General features: G+C 40.9%; 1 protein-coding gene across 1 annotated transcript; it reads left to right on the top strand.

The window, feature by feature from the left end:
* Positions 1–1,571: 1,571 nt before the first annotated feature.
* Positions 1,572–11,389, top strand: LOC100031012 (interferon-induced very large GTPase 1). Its single transcript, XM_001380343.3, has one exon. It carries the CDS (start codon positions 1,611–1,613, stop codon positions 8,907–8,909), a length of 7,299 nt encoding a protein of 2,432 aa, XP_001380380.2. The 5' UTR covers positions 1,572–1,610; the 3' UTR covers positions 8,910–11,389.
* The last annotated feature ends 3,017 nt before the right edge of the window (positions 11,390–14,406 follow it).

Below are 14,406 nucleotides of genomic sequence, written 5' to 3' on the forward strand. Positions count from 1 at the left end.
TACTAATTCTTGCTCTTTTGCAAGATCATTGTCTTCCAGTTGCCTGAGTCTGACCTTTAAATACTGGTTTTCTTTTTCAGATTGGTCTGACCTGTTTTTTGAGGCTTCAAAATGTTTCTGCATTTGCATATTTTGGTCTATGAGATTGCTGAGTTCCTTTTGCATTGTTTCCCATTTTTCCTGCAATAAGGCTTCCATCTTTTTGATAAATTCCAATTTAAATTCTTCAAGAGGTTGTGGAGAATTTCCATTTCCTTTGGAAGTTTTTGGAATATTTGTTTTTGTTTCCTCTTCTATCTCCTCTGTATTTTGTACTTTTGCTCCACGAAATGTGTCCAAAGTTACCCCCTTCTTCTTGTTTTTATTTGTGTTTGGAGGCTTTTGTACTTCTATACTGTTTGCCATCTCTATGGTTTTTCTTCCCCTTTCCAGTCAAAAATCTGAGTGAGGAGGACTGGCTCTCAGTGTATCTGTCTGATGGTCTGAGGATTTAGCCCCAGTTGAATTGTCCATTTTCCGCAGCTGTGCTGTCTTTCCGGAGAAGCCCAGGGTCTTCCCTCCCCTGCCTGCCGGTGTTTCAGGGTGTTACTGCTCTCAGTTCCCTCCAGTTGCTTCTCCACTGCCTTACTTCCATGCTCTGAGCCTGGCATAGCACTGTCTGCAAGGTACCTTAGTGCCTTTGCTGGCCCTGAGGTTCCTGTCCTTTCAGAGGGCCCTGTACTCTAAGGGGGGAGGGGTCCTGGCCTCCTTGAACTCTGAGGGCTCTTAATGGGATTGGGTTCAGCTGTGTTGGTCTGGATATGCCCTGAGGCAAAAACCTCCAGTGAGTCTCTGATGGAAGGACCCAGCCAGGGGGCTACAGGCTCCCCCTGTCTCTCTCAGGCTGCTTCCTTGCCATCTGTGTTGGACACCCTGAGACTGGCCCAGGTTGCTTTCAAGGTGCACCCTTCAGAACTGCCAGCCATGAGGCCCTTTTGCTGGCCCTGAGGTTCCCGCTGCTGCTGTGGGCTTAGCAATCTGGTTTGGGGTGGACGGGTCCTGGGACCTTCCTTCTTTCCCCTTAGACTCAAGTAATTCAGAATTCTGGCTTTTGGGGGGCTTACTTTTTGATTTGAGTCCAGAAGGAGGGGTCCCTGGCTCTATCCTATTGTTAAATTTGAATTTCAGTCCCCTCGGAGCATTCAGTTTGTGATCGGTAAGGAAGGGTTTTCAGAGGTCTGAACTTTTGCTGCTTCTAAGCTGCCATCTTGTCCGGAATTTCATGACTCTTTTTTACCATTGGGCCAATTCTATTTTTAAGTGGTAATTTGATGAAGAGAGAGGATTAGGTCACATGATTTATTTGAGCCATTTTATGTTCTTGTCCTCTCTCTATTATCCACATCTTGCTAGGCTAGAGATGCCACATGTTTAAATCATCAGACATTTCTGCTTACACATATATCATATACATTCAATGATGCTTCTGGGGAAGAAGAATAGAGTGAATATATATTCTGTGGAGTCCCTTCAATGTTTTACAACTTTTCCCACATATTTCCCATGGCTCCTTCCTCCCAAAGTAAAGCAACTTTTTGACTAATCAATTTTTTTTGTACTCTCCTACAGCCATGTCTACACCAAGGGATAATGCTATTGACCCACATCATGAAGACCCTGGAATAAGAGACCTGGAGAAGATGTTGCAAGAAGTGGGCCTGAATCCCCAGTACTGGGTATCTAAGCTGCAGGAAAGCTTGGATGTGACCTCTGTCCAAGCCTTACAACACCTAGAACAGAGAGAAGTTCTGACACTGAAATCCCAGTCGAAACATCCATGGGAGAAACGGGCAATAGAAAGACTTCTTCAGCTGTCTAGAAACCAGGGATCTGAGGAGATGCAAGAGAAGTCCTGGGTGGCAGTGCAGGAGAGACAAAAGAGGGCTCAGTCAGCCTTACTAGAATTGAAGGAGATGCAGGTGGAAGGTAAAAGTCGCCAGGAAGAGATTGTGAGGATGAAAGAAGAAGAGCTGAGGCAGGTCATGGAGATCCCACCAGAGTACTGGCCACTTACTAAGAAACCCCTAACAGAGGTTATAGAAAATATGAAAAAACACCTCAGCCTCATGGAAGGCACTCTCTCTAATAGGGAGAATCTTCCTGACAGGGAGCTCCTGAAACAAGTTTCAGGTGGCCTAGCCCTGCAGGGAATTTACCAAACTGGACAGCCTGAGGATCTTTTGGAGAGGAGAGAAGAACTGCTCAGCCTCCCAGAGAACATCTTTCTGCTCAGCCCAGAACAGGGGACACGGATGGAAACCAAAGAATTTTCATCTTCTCATGAAGAGTCTATGTTTACCCAAAGCATGGAGAGATTAGGTTTTACTGCTAACTTCTTGGCCAAGGGTGGAGGCTGGGGATTGAGCCTGGAGTCCAGCACCAATAATACCAGATCTTCTGACTCCAGAGAACTGCATAAAGAACACTCTGAGAACACTTACAGCTGTATCACCAGGTTCAGCTACATCCCTCTGGCTTGCTGCCACTTTTCACAAGATCAGCTCTGTCTTAGCAGGTCAGCTGTGCAAGAGTTAAAACAGTTAGAGAAACTTCTGATCCACTCCAATGATTCAGAAACTCACGTACTGAGGCAAAGATGTGAGGCATTTTTCCAAAGATTTGGCTCTCATGTGAACCAGGGCCCATTGCATTTGGGAGGAATATTCTGGTGGAAAGCTATAACAAAAGGCTTCCAGTCAGAGGAGCTGCATGATGTAAAGCAACAAGCCTCCAAGGCACTGGATGTATATATTGGAGGCAGCTACTCTGGTTTTGGGGTGACAGTTGGAGCCGGAATAAATATATCAGACTCTCAATCTCAAATGGCTTCTTACAATACAAATTCCACTAATTTGCAAGGAAGATTCCAATTGTCTGTATACCAAACAGGAGGCCCCCCAGAGGTGGATTCTCTTCCACAATGGAAAGCTGGTCTTGTGGCCAGCAATTGTACCTGGTGTGTCATTGACCGAGGTTATCAGTTAGTGCCTGTCTGGGACATAATTCTGTCTAATCATAGACAGGATTTTCAGGATCCCCTTCAACTAACTCACTGCCTCACAGACACTTACACAGCATTGACTGGCAAACATGCAAGAACCCAGGATGGAGAGGAATTTCTGAGTGCAATCGATGATGCCATGTCTTTTTTAGAAGAAGTAAAATCTTGGGAAACTACTGAGCCTCAGGAGAAGTTGATGAAACTGATGGATTTCATGCAAAATCTGAGTGAGAAGACCAGGAACTATGACCCTTGGATTAACATCTGTCTCAAAAACCCATCTCTGCAGCAGTTCTTGGTAGACATTTATAACTTTTACAAAGATTTCCCAATTCATGAAGTCAAATTCATTAAATCTCAGCTGCGTAGCCTTCTGTATCCTCATGTCTATCAAGTGAAAGACTTCCCACAGAGTCACTCAATCATGCAGTGGATTTTCCATTCAGCAAAGCAGCAACAACATATACAGGTTACAGAATTTGATGATTTCATTCAGCTCTTAGAAAAGGAAAAGAATAACCTTCTTGATGTAAATCCTAACTTAGAGTTCTTGGGACAGATGGAAGAAGCTCGAAGAAAGGCCACTTATAAGATCAGTTCATTTCTCAGCTCCTTTCTGAAGACCTTGAAACAGTCAGGAGAGTCAGGCACATACCTCCTGTTACTTTCCATTGCAGTTGGTGCAGGGTACAAGGAGAAAAACCAAACCTTTCATTATCTCCTAGGATGTGAAGAATTAAATTTCCTGTTATGTGAAATGAAAGAAGCCCATGAAAAATACCAGAACCTTAATAAGAAGTGTGGCTCTATGGCTCAGGCATTCCTTCTGTTCACAGGACTCACAGTTACCCCTGGTCCTATTTCTGTGTCTTCAGAAGAAAAGAAGCAACGTTTGGAGCTCATGCAATCTCACACGGGACTGTCATGGTCCAAAGAAGTGCTTCATGTACTCTCAAAACCCAGGGCAGGTCATGATTGGGAAACTCTGGAGAAAGATTTGAATTTGCTCATCAGTGGAGAATATGAAGCAATATTGAACGGTGTACAGATGGACCAGGTGAAAAAAGAACTGGAAAGTGTCTCTCAGAGAAAGAAAAAGTTATGTGAACCAGAATCAGTTACCATCAAACAGCATGAAGTGATAAATTCCACCTTTTTAGAGCTAGCCAAGAGGCTTGATCTGGCAAGTTACTATCCAAGGAAGATGGGTCGGGCAGATTTCCATCTGATTTACAAGACTTCTGTGCATGACACTCAGCCAGATAAAGAAATTCAGTTACCATTTTATTTCCTACAGAAGCTATTGATGCTGGATTACAGACTTAGATACTTGGTCTGCAAAATAGAGGGAGACACAATGACTGGTCAGACTGTGACTCTCAGAAACCTTGAGGATGACACTTCAGATCCTTATGATGATTTGTTTAATGATAGTGACATGCCCTCTGACATCTTGACCACAGACCAGCGTCACATTCACCCAATGGACATCCAGATGATGATTTTTCATTGTGCAGATGACTTCATGAGACAATACATTTCAAACAAACTTTCCATCTGCCAATTTGCTCTCCCTCTTGTGGTGCCCAATCCCTCTAATTCTGTAATAGAATTTCCCCTTTGGTCTTTCAGCCAGATCAAGAGAAACTGGAGACAGATAGAGAAATCAGAGGGAAAAGACAAAGTCATTAATTTTCATAACCAATCTATCTTCCAAGTACCTATCCCCATCGTGTCTTTCATAAGAGTTGTGAATTCTGCTACTTCTTCCAAATCTCAGATCTTGAACTCTCTGCTGAGTAAGCACAAACATGATACTTTTTTCCACCGTCACTGCCGAGGAAGCAGCAAGCTCTGCCTCTTGATGGGAGGTGTGGTAGAAATCTCCTGGTTCTTCCCAGGGGGAAGAGGTGAGGACAGATTTGAAAGCTGTGTTGCTTTCACCAATCTCCATGGAGATGCCAAAGACTATGAGACCCAGCTCAGGTTTCTGCAGGAAATTGCTTCAGTCACAGTGGTCCTTGTGTCTGCTTCTGATAAAAGTGAGAGGACCACGAAAATGGTCCGGGATCTGTGGAAGTCATCCAAACCTTTGGTTTATTTGTTTGATGACAAAGATAAGACTGCAAGCAATGACTCTGGCCAGAAAGTGAGAATTGGGATCAGGAATAGAAATGAGGCAGAATTAATAGATGAACTCACAAGTGTCATCAATCGCCTGCTGAAGTCTTCAGGTCCCTTTCTCAGTCTGGAAGACTGTGCAGATGTGGCTCGCCGGTATGGCTTTCTCGTAGACCTGGATAGAGAGGAGTGTCAGGAGGCCAAGGGAAAAGCAGAATCTTTGATGGCCCTCATGAAAGAGATGAAATTGTCTGAAATGAAGGAGACATTATTGCCTCTTCAAGGAGAACTTTGGCACCAGTGGTGTAAGAAGGATAAGGAGCTTTGCCACCTGCGAGAGAAAGGGAACCGTAGCCTTGAACAGCACAAGAGTGAGATTGAGACAGAAAAGCAAATAATAAGACAAACACAGCTAAAGAGGGCATTTCCTCTCAATGACTTAATGCGAGCGGTGTTGGAAGTGCTCCAATCTCACTCTGAGAGAGACAACAAAACTCAGTTGTACTTCCTGCAGTGGCTGGATATGTTTATGGACACTCTGACCAAAAGTCATCTAGAAATGCTTTATAAGAGGCACAAGCAGTTGTTTTCCCAGTCATTGGCAGAAAACCAAAAGGGATCCAAGGACGTCTCCTTAAAATACCACCAAATGGAACTAGAAACTGTTTCTAAGGAGATCAGGGATTCCTCATTGGGTATTGCTCATATCCTCAGAGAAGTTGGCCAGATCTATGAAGCTTTGGAAGAAGTTTCATCCCAAAGGCATACTGTGTTCTTCTCTCTTCCTCAGATTGCTGCCGACCTGATGGTTTCTGGATATCCCCTTGAGCTGATGGATGGGGATGCTTCCTATGTACCCCTGAAGTGGGTGTCAGCTGTTTTTGACAGATTAATTGAGAAAATTGGAGACAAAAAGCTTTTTGTTCTCTCTGTTCTTGGTCTCCAAAGCACAGGGAAGTCCACTTTGCTGAATGCAATGTTTGGCCTTCAGTTCAATGTCAGTGCAGGGCGATGCACACGAGGAGCCTACATTCAGTTGGTGAAGGTGGAGGAAACCCTGCAGGAAGAGATGGGCTTTGACTTTGTCCTTGTGGTTGACACAGAAGGACTCCGGGCCCCAGAACTTATGAACAAGTCACAGAATCGGGACAATGAGCTGGCAACCTTCGTCATTGGACTTGGAAATCTGACTTTGATCAATATTTTTGGAGAGAATCCTTCAGAAATGCAAGATATTTTGCAAATTGCTGTGCAGGCCTTTCTGAGAATGAAACAAGTAAACATTTCTCCAAGCTGTCTCTTTGTCCATCAGAATGTGGGGGAAATGACTGCCAAAGATCAGAACATGGAAGGGAGAAGAAGACTGCAGGAGAGACTGGATGAAATGGCAGTCACTGCTGCAGAACAGGAACAATGCACCGATATTACTTGCTTCAGTGATGTCATTTGGTTTGATGTAAACACCCAGGTCCACTATTTTGCTCATCTATGGGAAGGGGATCCTCCAATGGCTGCTCCCAACCCCACTTATAGTCACAACATCCAGGATCTTAAAAAAGGAGTTCTCTTGGCTGCCAAAGAAGAATCCAAGGGCAGCATCCTGAAGATATCTGAGGTAAAAGTTCGGATCCAGGATTTGTGGAAAGCTTTGGTGAATGAAAACTTCATCTTTAGCTTTAAGAATACCAGGGAAATCATGGCCATAAGCAAACTTGAGACAATGTATAACAACTGGTCTTGGCAGCTAAGAAGTCATTTATTAGTGTTGGAAAACCAGTTGGTCAATCAGATTCAAAATGGAGAGATCCTGGATCTCACCAGAAGTTCTATTGAGGCAAATGTTGCAGAAAAATATGAAGCAATCAGGGAAGAACTTCAAAGATATTTTGATGAAGACCAAGACAATGAAATCCTGATTCAATGGAAGGGAAATTTTGAGAATAAATTTAGAAATCTTAAGGAGGCACTTGTTTCAGAAATTACCAGAAAGTCCATTGATTTTCTCAGTTCAAGGACAAGTCAAGATAAACTGGATAAAAAGAAATCAGAATATGAAAAACAGCTATTGTTGAGAAGTAGAGATGTGGCTTTATTAGTAATGGGTAAGGAATTAGATGAGGATGAATTGAGAGAAAAGTTCAATCAACTTTGGACAATGTGGGTCTGTGAAGTGTCCTCAAGTTCCTCTACTGTTGAAAACCTCAATATTGAGGTGGATTTGGAGAATGTCTTTCTAGATCATTTTAAACAGGAGCACAATGTCAGAAGCAAACTTCAAGCTTGTTCCAGAAGGAAAACATTTTCCATTGAGTATGAAAAACATGTCAAAATGAAGAAAAAATGTTACTTTTACACACCTTCCATAGCAGACAGTTATAAGGTGATCATAAATCAAACTACCCAAGACATCATATCTCTGGTCAAGGAAACTATTGAATCTAATTCAAAAATGGGAAGAGATTATAACAAAAGTTATTTCCATGAAATACTGCGATTGATAGATAAGGAAACTGATTCTGCATCCAATAAATCTCAGTACACATATACAAGTGAATATAAAATGGATTTGTCCTTATATTTGTGTCAAAGAGCAGCAGCTATTTTTTGGGATATGCACAAAGCATTCAAGAGAGCTCATGATCCTGTCACATATCTAGAAAGCAAGAGAGAGGATTTCTTCATGAGCTTTAAGATTTCCTGCCAGGGCGCGACCTCCATCACAACATTTGCTGACTTTCTGGGGAGGAAGCTCACTGCTTCCCTTCCAATAGCAATCTGGAAAAAGGCAGCCCTTGACCTTGCTGGGGAGATTAGGGCTAACTGTCCTGCCTTCAATGGAAACCGATCCAACTTGGAAAAACATATTCTAATCTCTCTGGCTAAGGAAGAAAATTTTGTGCATTATTGGCAATATATCCATCAACCAGAATGGTTTTTCAAAGATTACATTAAGAAAGAGATTGAAGCATACTGTGGAAATAGAGGTACTGACAAATTGAATGATGTTTTAAGTTACAATTTGAACTATTTTAAGAACATCATCTTCTCTGCTATTCAGGAGTCAACTCTGGCAGCTAAAGATCAAAACAATTCTGCTTGTGTGTGGCTGGACACATTGTGTAATAAGCTGGGGTGTTATTTGACCTTTCCAAGAGGTGACTTAAGAAGCATTGAACACCAGAAGATAACTGACATAGATTTTCTCAGAGAAGCCATGAATGAACTCCTGGATAGTGCAATCCAAAAGGTAGGAAAGGTCTGTGAGGTTGTATTTATAGAGAGAGTTGTGCCCGAGATTCAAGTTATACTCTCTGAGCAGCTCAGTGGCTGCTGGAAGCAATGTCCCTTTTGCAAGGCAATCTGTACAAATACAGTCAAAGATCACAGTGAGGACCACAGTGTCCCTTTCCATCGTTCTCGTGCTGTCAATGGTGGATCTTGGCACAATACTGATGAGTTTTCACTTGGTTTCTGTACTAGCTATGTAGCAAGTGATGTTTCATTTTATCGTTCTAGTGATGAAGATAAGACTTTCCCATATAAGACTTATCGTCAGGCAGGTGGTAAATATGCCACATGGAGTATCACTCCAGACACATCCGCCCAGCCATACTGGAAATGGTTTGTGTGTCGCTTCAGGTCACAATTAGAAGAACATTACAAGTTCAGATTCAAGGGAGGAGGTCAGATTCCTGATACATGGACTAGAATCACCAAGCAAGATGTGCTGAATGATCTGAATAAATAATAATTTTCACTGACACCCAGGAACCTGAATGTAGAGCATTTTGAGAAATTGTCCTCACAGAAATAATTTTTTCCAAATATGAATATATGAGACAACATAATCAGATCTAAATTATAATGTAGTAATCATCAGAACTTGATAACAATGATTAAAAAATAAAATGACATTAAATGAGATAGAATAAACAACAGAGAACCAACATATTGCTGTTCATGCTTTGGCTACCTAACCGTGAATTACTACTATCCCCTTTTTACCTACTCATGTGCTACTGAATGGAACTGGAGACTCTTGTGGAACTCCTGACTGATTCCGCTACAAATTCATCTTACATAATTTCAACTGTTTATTATAGTAAGTCAGTCAGTAGGTTTATTATTCCATTCTATAGTGACTAATTTAGAAATTTTCTCCTATGCTCAAACCTCCAACAAAATTCTACCCTACCCTTTCAGCTGAGGACTGTTACAGACAAAAGAGTGGTTTCCATAAACTGTGACTGTGAAAATATGGTTTCAAGACTTTGAATAGTTAAAACTGCAAAGATAAATTTTAGTGTCTTGATTTTATATTAAAAAATAAAGTGGTCACCATGGGAAAAATTCCCAAATGTGAAATACCCAAGTCAGCTGGGTTTTATGGAGATTTTAATTAATACAAATTAAGGAATTAAGGAAAGGGAGAGAGAGAGAGTAAGAGGAAATAATAGGAATGCTAGGGCCTAGGCCAATGGCCTAGGCCTTTTCTTTTTAAGAGAGAAAACTAAGTCAGTCTTTAATCACTCACCACAAGATTTTGTTCCAGGCAAAACTCTAGTCTTCTGAGAGACCCTCCAGTTTAGCTCAGGAAGCTGAACTAAGTTTGGCCACTGAGAGAGAGAGCACCAGCAGCCTCCTCTGACTCCTGCCCTGCATTTCAAAAGCTGAATCCAAAGCTGAATTTCCTGCGAGGCCTAAACCCCTTCCTTTTAAAGAAAATTTCTCCTATGTCACCTCCCCTAAATTTCTACGTCTACCAATCACAGTAGACGTTTTCCAAAGGACTGACCATTCTTAATTCACACCTGAGTAGACTAATCTTGTCCTTTGCAATTTGCTTGATTAATTTGATCTTCATAGTTACTTAGCACCCCTTTGTATTAGATCTAACAATAGACCTAGCTTAAGGGTTCTTGCTTCACTTTAAGTATGAGTTGGGGACTTTTCATTGTTCAGTCAGGAGTTTATAACTTTATCTTCCCCTAAAGTTTGCCTAAGTATGGGTGGAGGGATGTTAGAGTTCCCCCATTCCTGACCAAAGTCCCTTCATTGTTTTAAAGTGGGCAATGATTTTAACCAAATGTTCTAAGGTAGAGTCTGAGAATTTTTAAGATTCACCAGTTTGAGAAATTTTAAGATTCACAGGATGTTGTCTCATATTTTCTTGAAAAATAGAGACCATTTGCAAAGACTATCCTCTTTTTCACTCCTCTCCTTCCAATATCCTTCTATAATAATTTCCTATTGTCCCCTTCACTATACTCTTGTATGGTGATGTAACCCTTTTGCTTGTCAAGGACAATCATCTAAATTTACTCTTAATCCCCTCTCCTCCTGACTTCTCCAGAAGATCCCTCCTTCCTACTCCTCCTGCCATACCAACTTCCTCTCTTCCTCCCACACTACATCGCTCTCTCTCATTCTCTCTGTCTGTCTCTCTCTGTGTCTCTCTTCCTTTCTATAAATCTTTCTCTGTCTCTGTTTCTTAATCTTTGTCTTTGTCTCCAGTAGATAATGAAAGAATGGAATGAGGAATTATATTTCACAGTTAAAATATGACTAATGACTTAGGAGAAAGCACTTTTAGTTAAATGATGAGGTAAGAAGGCAGATTCAATAAGGCTAAGAAGAGAATGAGAGCAGAGGACATAGAGGCAACTTTTTCAACTTTTTTACAGTTTGTAAGAAGGAAATTTAATTAAGCAGCTTCATTTTTATTAGCTTATGAATCCTTTTAGTTTGATAACTTGGAACTATATGATTTGTAGTAAGAATGTAGTTCCAGGCATAAATCTGTTTATGTAACCAGATTAAGAATATAGTCCCAGGCTAGTAATTGAGTAATAGTTTTTTTTTTCATAAGTGTGTTACTACATTAACCATAAGTGTATGATGATATTACTTTACACTATTCTTTATATCATATTAATTCATGGAGGAGCTTAGAAAGCCCTGGGGAAGATTTCTCAGAAATGGGGGTAGGATATACTACATCAAGGATGACCTGTAAGAAACCCAGATCTTGGGGTCCTGACCTGTCCATAACCTGTAATCCCTATTACTTACACCAAGAATGACCCCTGTAACTCTTACCCCCACTCTGTAAGAATTTGCTTTTAAAAATCTTTCAAAGTTGATGGTCAGAAATCTCAGATTCAACTGGAGATTTTGCAGACCTCTGACATGTTTGCCTTGTTCACCAAATAAAGTTAGATTTTGTTCTGAGAATACTTTGCCCAGTTTTTTTCTTTCAAGTTCCATTTTCTAGATTCCACTGTTGCAACTATTCACCATTTCAAAATGAAAGAACTAGCAACAGCAAGAAGTATTTGGAGAAAATGTTAATATTTTCTGTAATAGCAGCATCATTTATATATATATGTATATATATGTGTGTGTATGTATATATATATATAGTATATATATAGATACTTATACATCTATATAGCCAGTTTTGAAAACATCTTTTATACACAAAACATTTGATTCTGTTCTGTTCAAATAGGATTTCTATTGGCTAATTGATTTCTTCTCATTTTCCCCAATTCCCAACATGTACAGATGCTACGTGAAGTTTTAATCGATCAGCTGTGGTTACAAACTTCCCCACTGTACCCTTAATCCAATATCATGGCTGACAGTGCATTCAGGTCTCTCATATATGGATGTGCTGTCAGGATCTGATCAATTTTCTTTTTTTTTTTCTGACTGGGAATATCTTCAGGAGGGCTTCCCTCAGCTGTTTGGTTTCTGCTGGGGATCTCTGTGGTGGAATTGTCATGCTTGGCTGAATATTGGCTAGATTTTGTAGGATCGGGAAGTTGGGCTGCTGGGCAATCCAGTTGCTTGTAAAAGGAAAGTCTACATTTTCTGCCTGTTCAGAAATGTTTCTTAGCAGCTTATTCTAGTGTATTAATGTTTTTATGCATTTTTAAAAACTATTTTCCTTAAAGACAAAAATGTTGGCAAAATGTGATATAATTAGCCTTTGTAAAATAAAGAGTAGCTTCCTTAAGGAAAGCATGATCTCTCAAAGTATATTTTCTTGAGGTGAACATGTTATATCCACTGACATGAAGTACGCCCCTTGAAATAAGAGTGGGGGTACTTAAGCAAGAAATGCTTTTGCCCTTTGGGGATTTTTTGTTCCTGTTTTGGGACTTGGGGGTTTTTGTAATATTGGACAAGTAATGCCACTAGATGGCACCTTTTGCCTTTTGGTTTTTGATGACCAAGGGAATGCGGGCTTCTTAACAATGCTAGAGCTGGAAAGGACCTTAATGTTCCCTTAGTCCAGCCTCCTCATTTTACAGAGGAGCAAGGTGAGCCCCAGTGAGGGTAAAGGACTTGTCTTAGGTCTCACAGCTGGTTAGTGGCAGAGCTAGAACTCCTGATTCCAGGCCAATGTTCTTTCCACTATACAATGCTACCTCCCCAATGAACCCATTTGACTGAAGTAAGGTCTTAGCATTTAAAGACAGCAGTGACAGATGAAGGAGAAACTGATTCAGAAAACCCCCATTTATTGTGGTGTCCACACATGGGGCTTTTGATTATGTCTTTTATGCAGACTTTGCCAGGAAATGTTTTTTTTTTTTTTTATCACAAGTGTGCCAAGCCAATAAAATAGCATTAATAGCTTCACATGAGAAAAAAAAAAAGAAGTATTTGGAGAGACTTGGGCTTATGTGACCAAAAAGGTGGTAGTATTAAATTTTGTCTGATTTCTTGATCTCTCATACCTCTCTGAAATAGAAAATATGTGCTAAAAGTAAAGCGATATGAGCTGTTTTCATGGTCTAGTACAGTGATGGCAAATCTTTTAGAGAGCATGGGCCCCTACCACCCCTAGAGACCAGGTACTGTGCCCCACCCTCAGAGACTCCATGCTGCATGCTAGGGTGGGGGGCCCACCCCACCACCGTACTCCAGACAGGGGAGGGAGCTGTCCCATTGGGCTGTTGTGCAGAGGGGCGGGTAATGTGAGGACATTCATGGAGAGGGGGAGGGGACTGACTTGAGATCTGCTGGGAAGTGATGGTGAAGTGAAAAAATTGTCCTCAGGTACAGTGGAGAGGGGGAAGGGAGCAGCTTCCCTGGGTGCATCTGGCTTTCTAGTAATGAACTCTGGTTGGTGCCGGGTTGCATGCTCATAGAAAATGCTCTGCCATCCCTTTTTGGCATAAGTGCCATGGATTTGCTACCATGTATCTAGTATATCTGGAACTCCAAAGGGAAAAAAATGTACTGACTCCTACTTTGAAATCACTCAGCCCCCCTTCACCTTTTCCTCATCATGCTACCAGCAAAAAGCTTGAACTAGCTGACCTAAGAACAGAGCTCCTGGACTTATAACAAAATTCAACCCCATCCTGGTCCTTCTTTCCTTTTTTCAGTATGGTGGAAATCTAGCTCTAAGCTGTGGAACTTTACTGCAGCCTCAGGAATTAGCAAAGAGGCAGCATTTTATTCTATAAAATATTTCTTTTAGAAAGCAGAGGAACAGAGTGTTGGTATTAGGATATGTGTCAGGGCTTGAAATAGAGCTCAACTTCATACCCAAATTTCTCCATTTCTTACACAAACCTCAGAAAACCAAACTCCAAATGAAAGAAATAGAAATATGTTACAAGAGTACTAGCATGGCAGTGCTGTGAACTCTTTGACCAGAGGATTGAAGAACAGAGGGAGTGGGACAGAACACTAGCATAGGACATTTAGTGGTTAAAGGGAGGTAAAAAATCTAGTAAATTTGAGGTAAAGAGTCCAGCATTCAGATGAGGTGAATTCTGTCTCCTTCCAACTCCAAAGTCAGATAGGGTAATGACTTTGCCTGTTGAACCATGGATTGCCGTGTGCAAGAGAATATCAACCCCCCCAAGGAAACTACAACCAGGGAATCAGAAAATGAATAATAGCAGAGAATAAAGAAAAAAATGACTGAAATTATCAAAGATCTCAGGAAGAAGAAAACTAAAAAACTGTGAATACAAGCAAATAAATCCATCGATGACACAAATATATTATTGATACCTAACTAGGAAGAACTAAAACAAAACAAAACAAAAAAAAACAACTATAGACCAATCTCCTTAATAAATGTTGATGTCAAAATTTTAAATTAAATACTAGTAATGGTATCACAACATTATATCATAGGAATCATATGCCGTAATCAGGTGAGTTTTAGAGCAGGAATGCAGGGATGGTTCAATATTAGGAAAGTCCTCAGCATAATC

This window comes from Monodelphis domestica, chromosome 4 (assembly GCF_027887165.1).
Source record: "Monodelphis domestica isolate mMonDom1 chromosome 4, mMonDom1.pri, whole genome shotgun sequence".
In the NCBI taxonomy this organism is placed as follows: Eukaryota; Metazoa; Chordata; class Mammalia; order Didelphimorphia; family Didelphidae; genus Monodelphis; species Monodelphis domestica.

Excerpts from the sequence above, each read along its gene's own strand:
- LOC100031012 (XM_001380343.3), top strand. The coding sequence starts at position 1,611 with ATGTCTACACCAAGGGATAATGCTATTGACCCACATCATGAAGACCCT.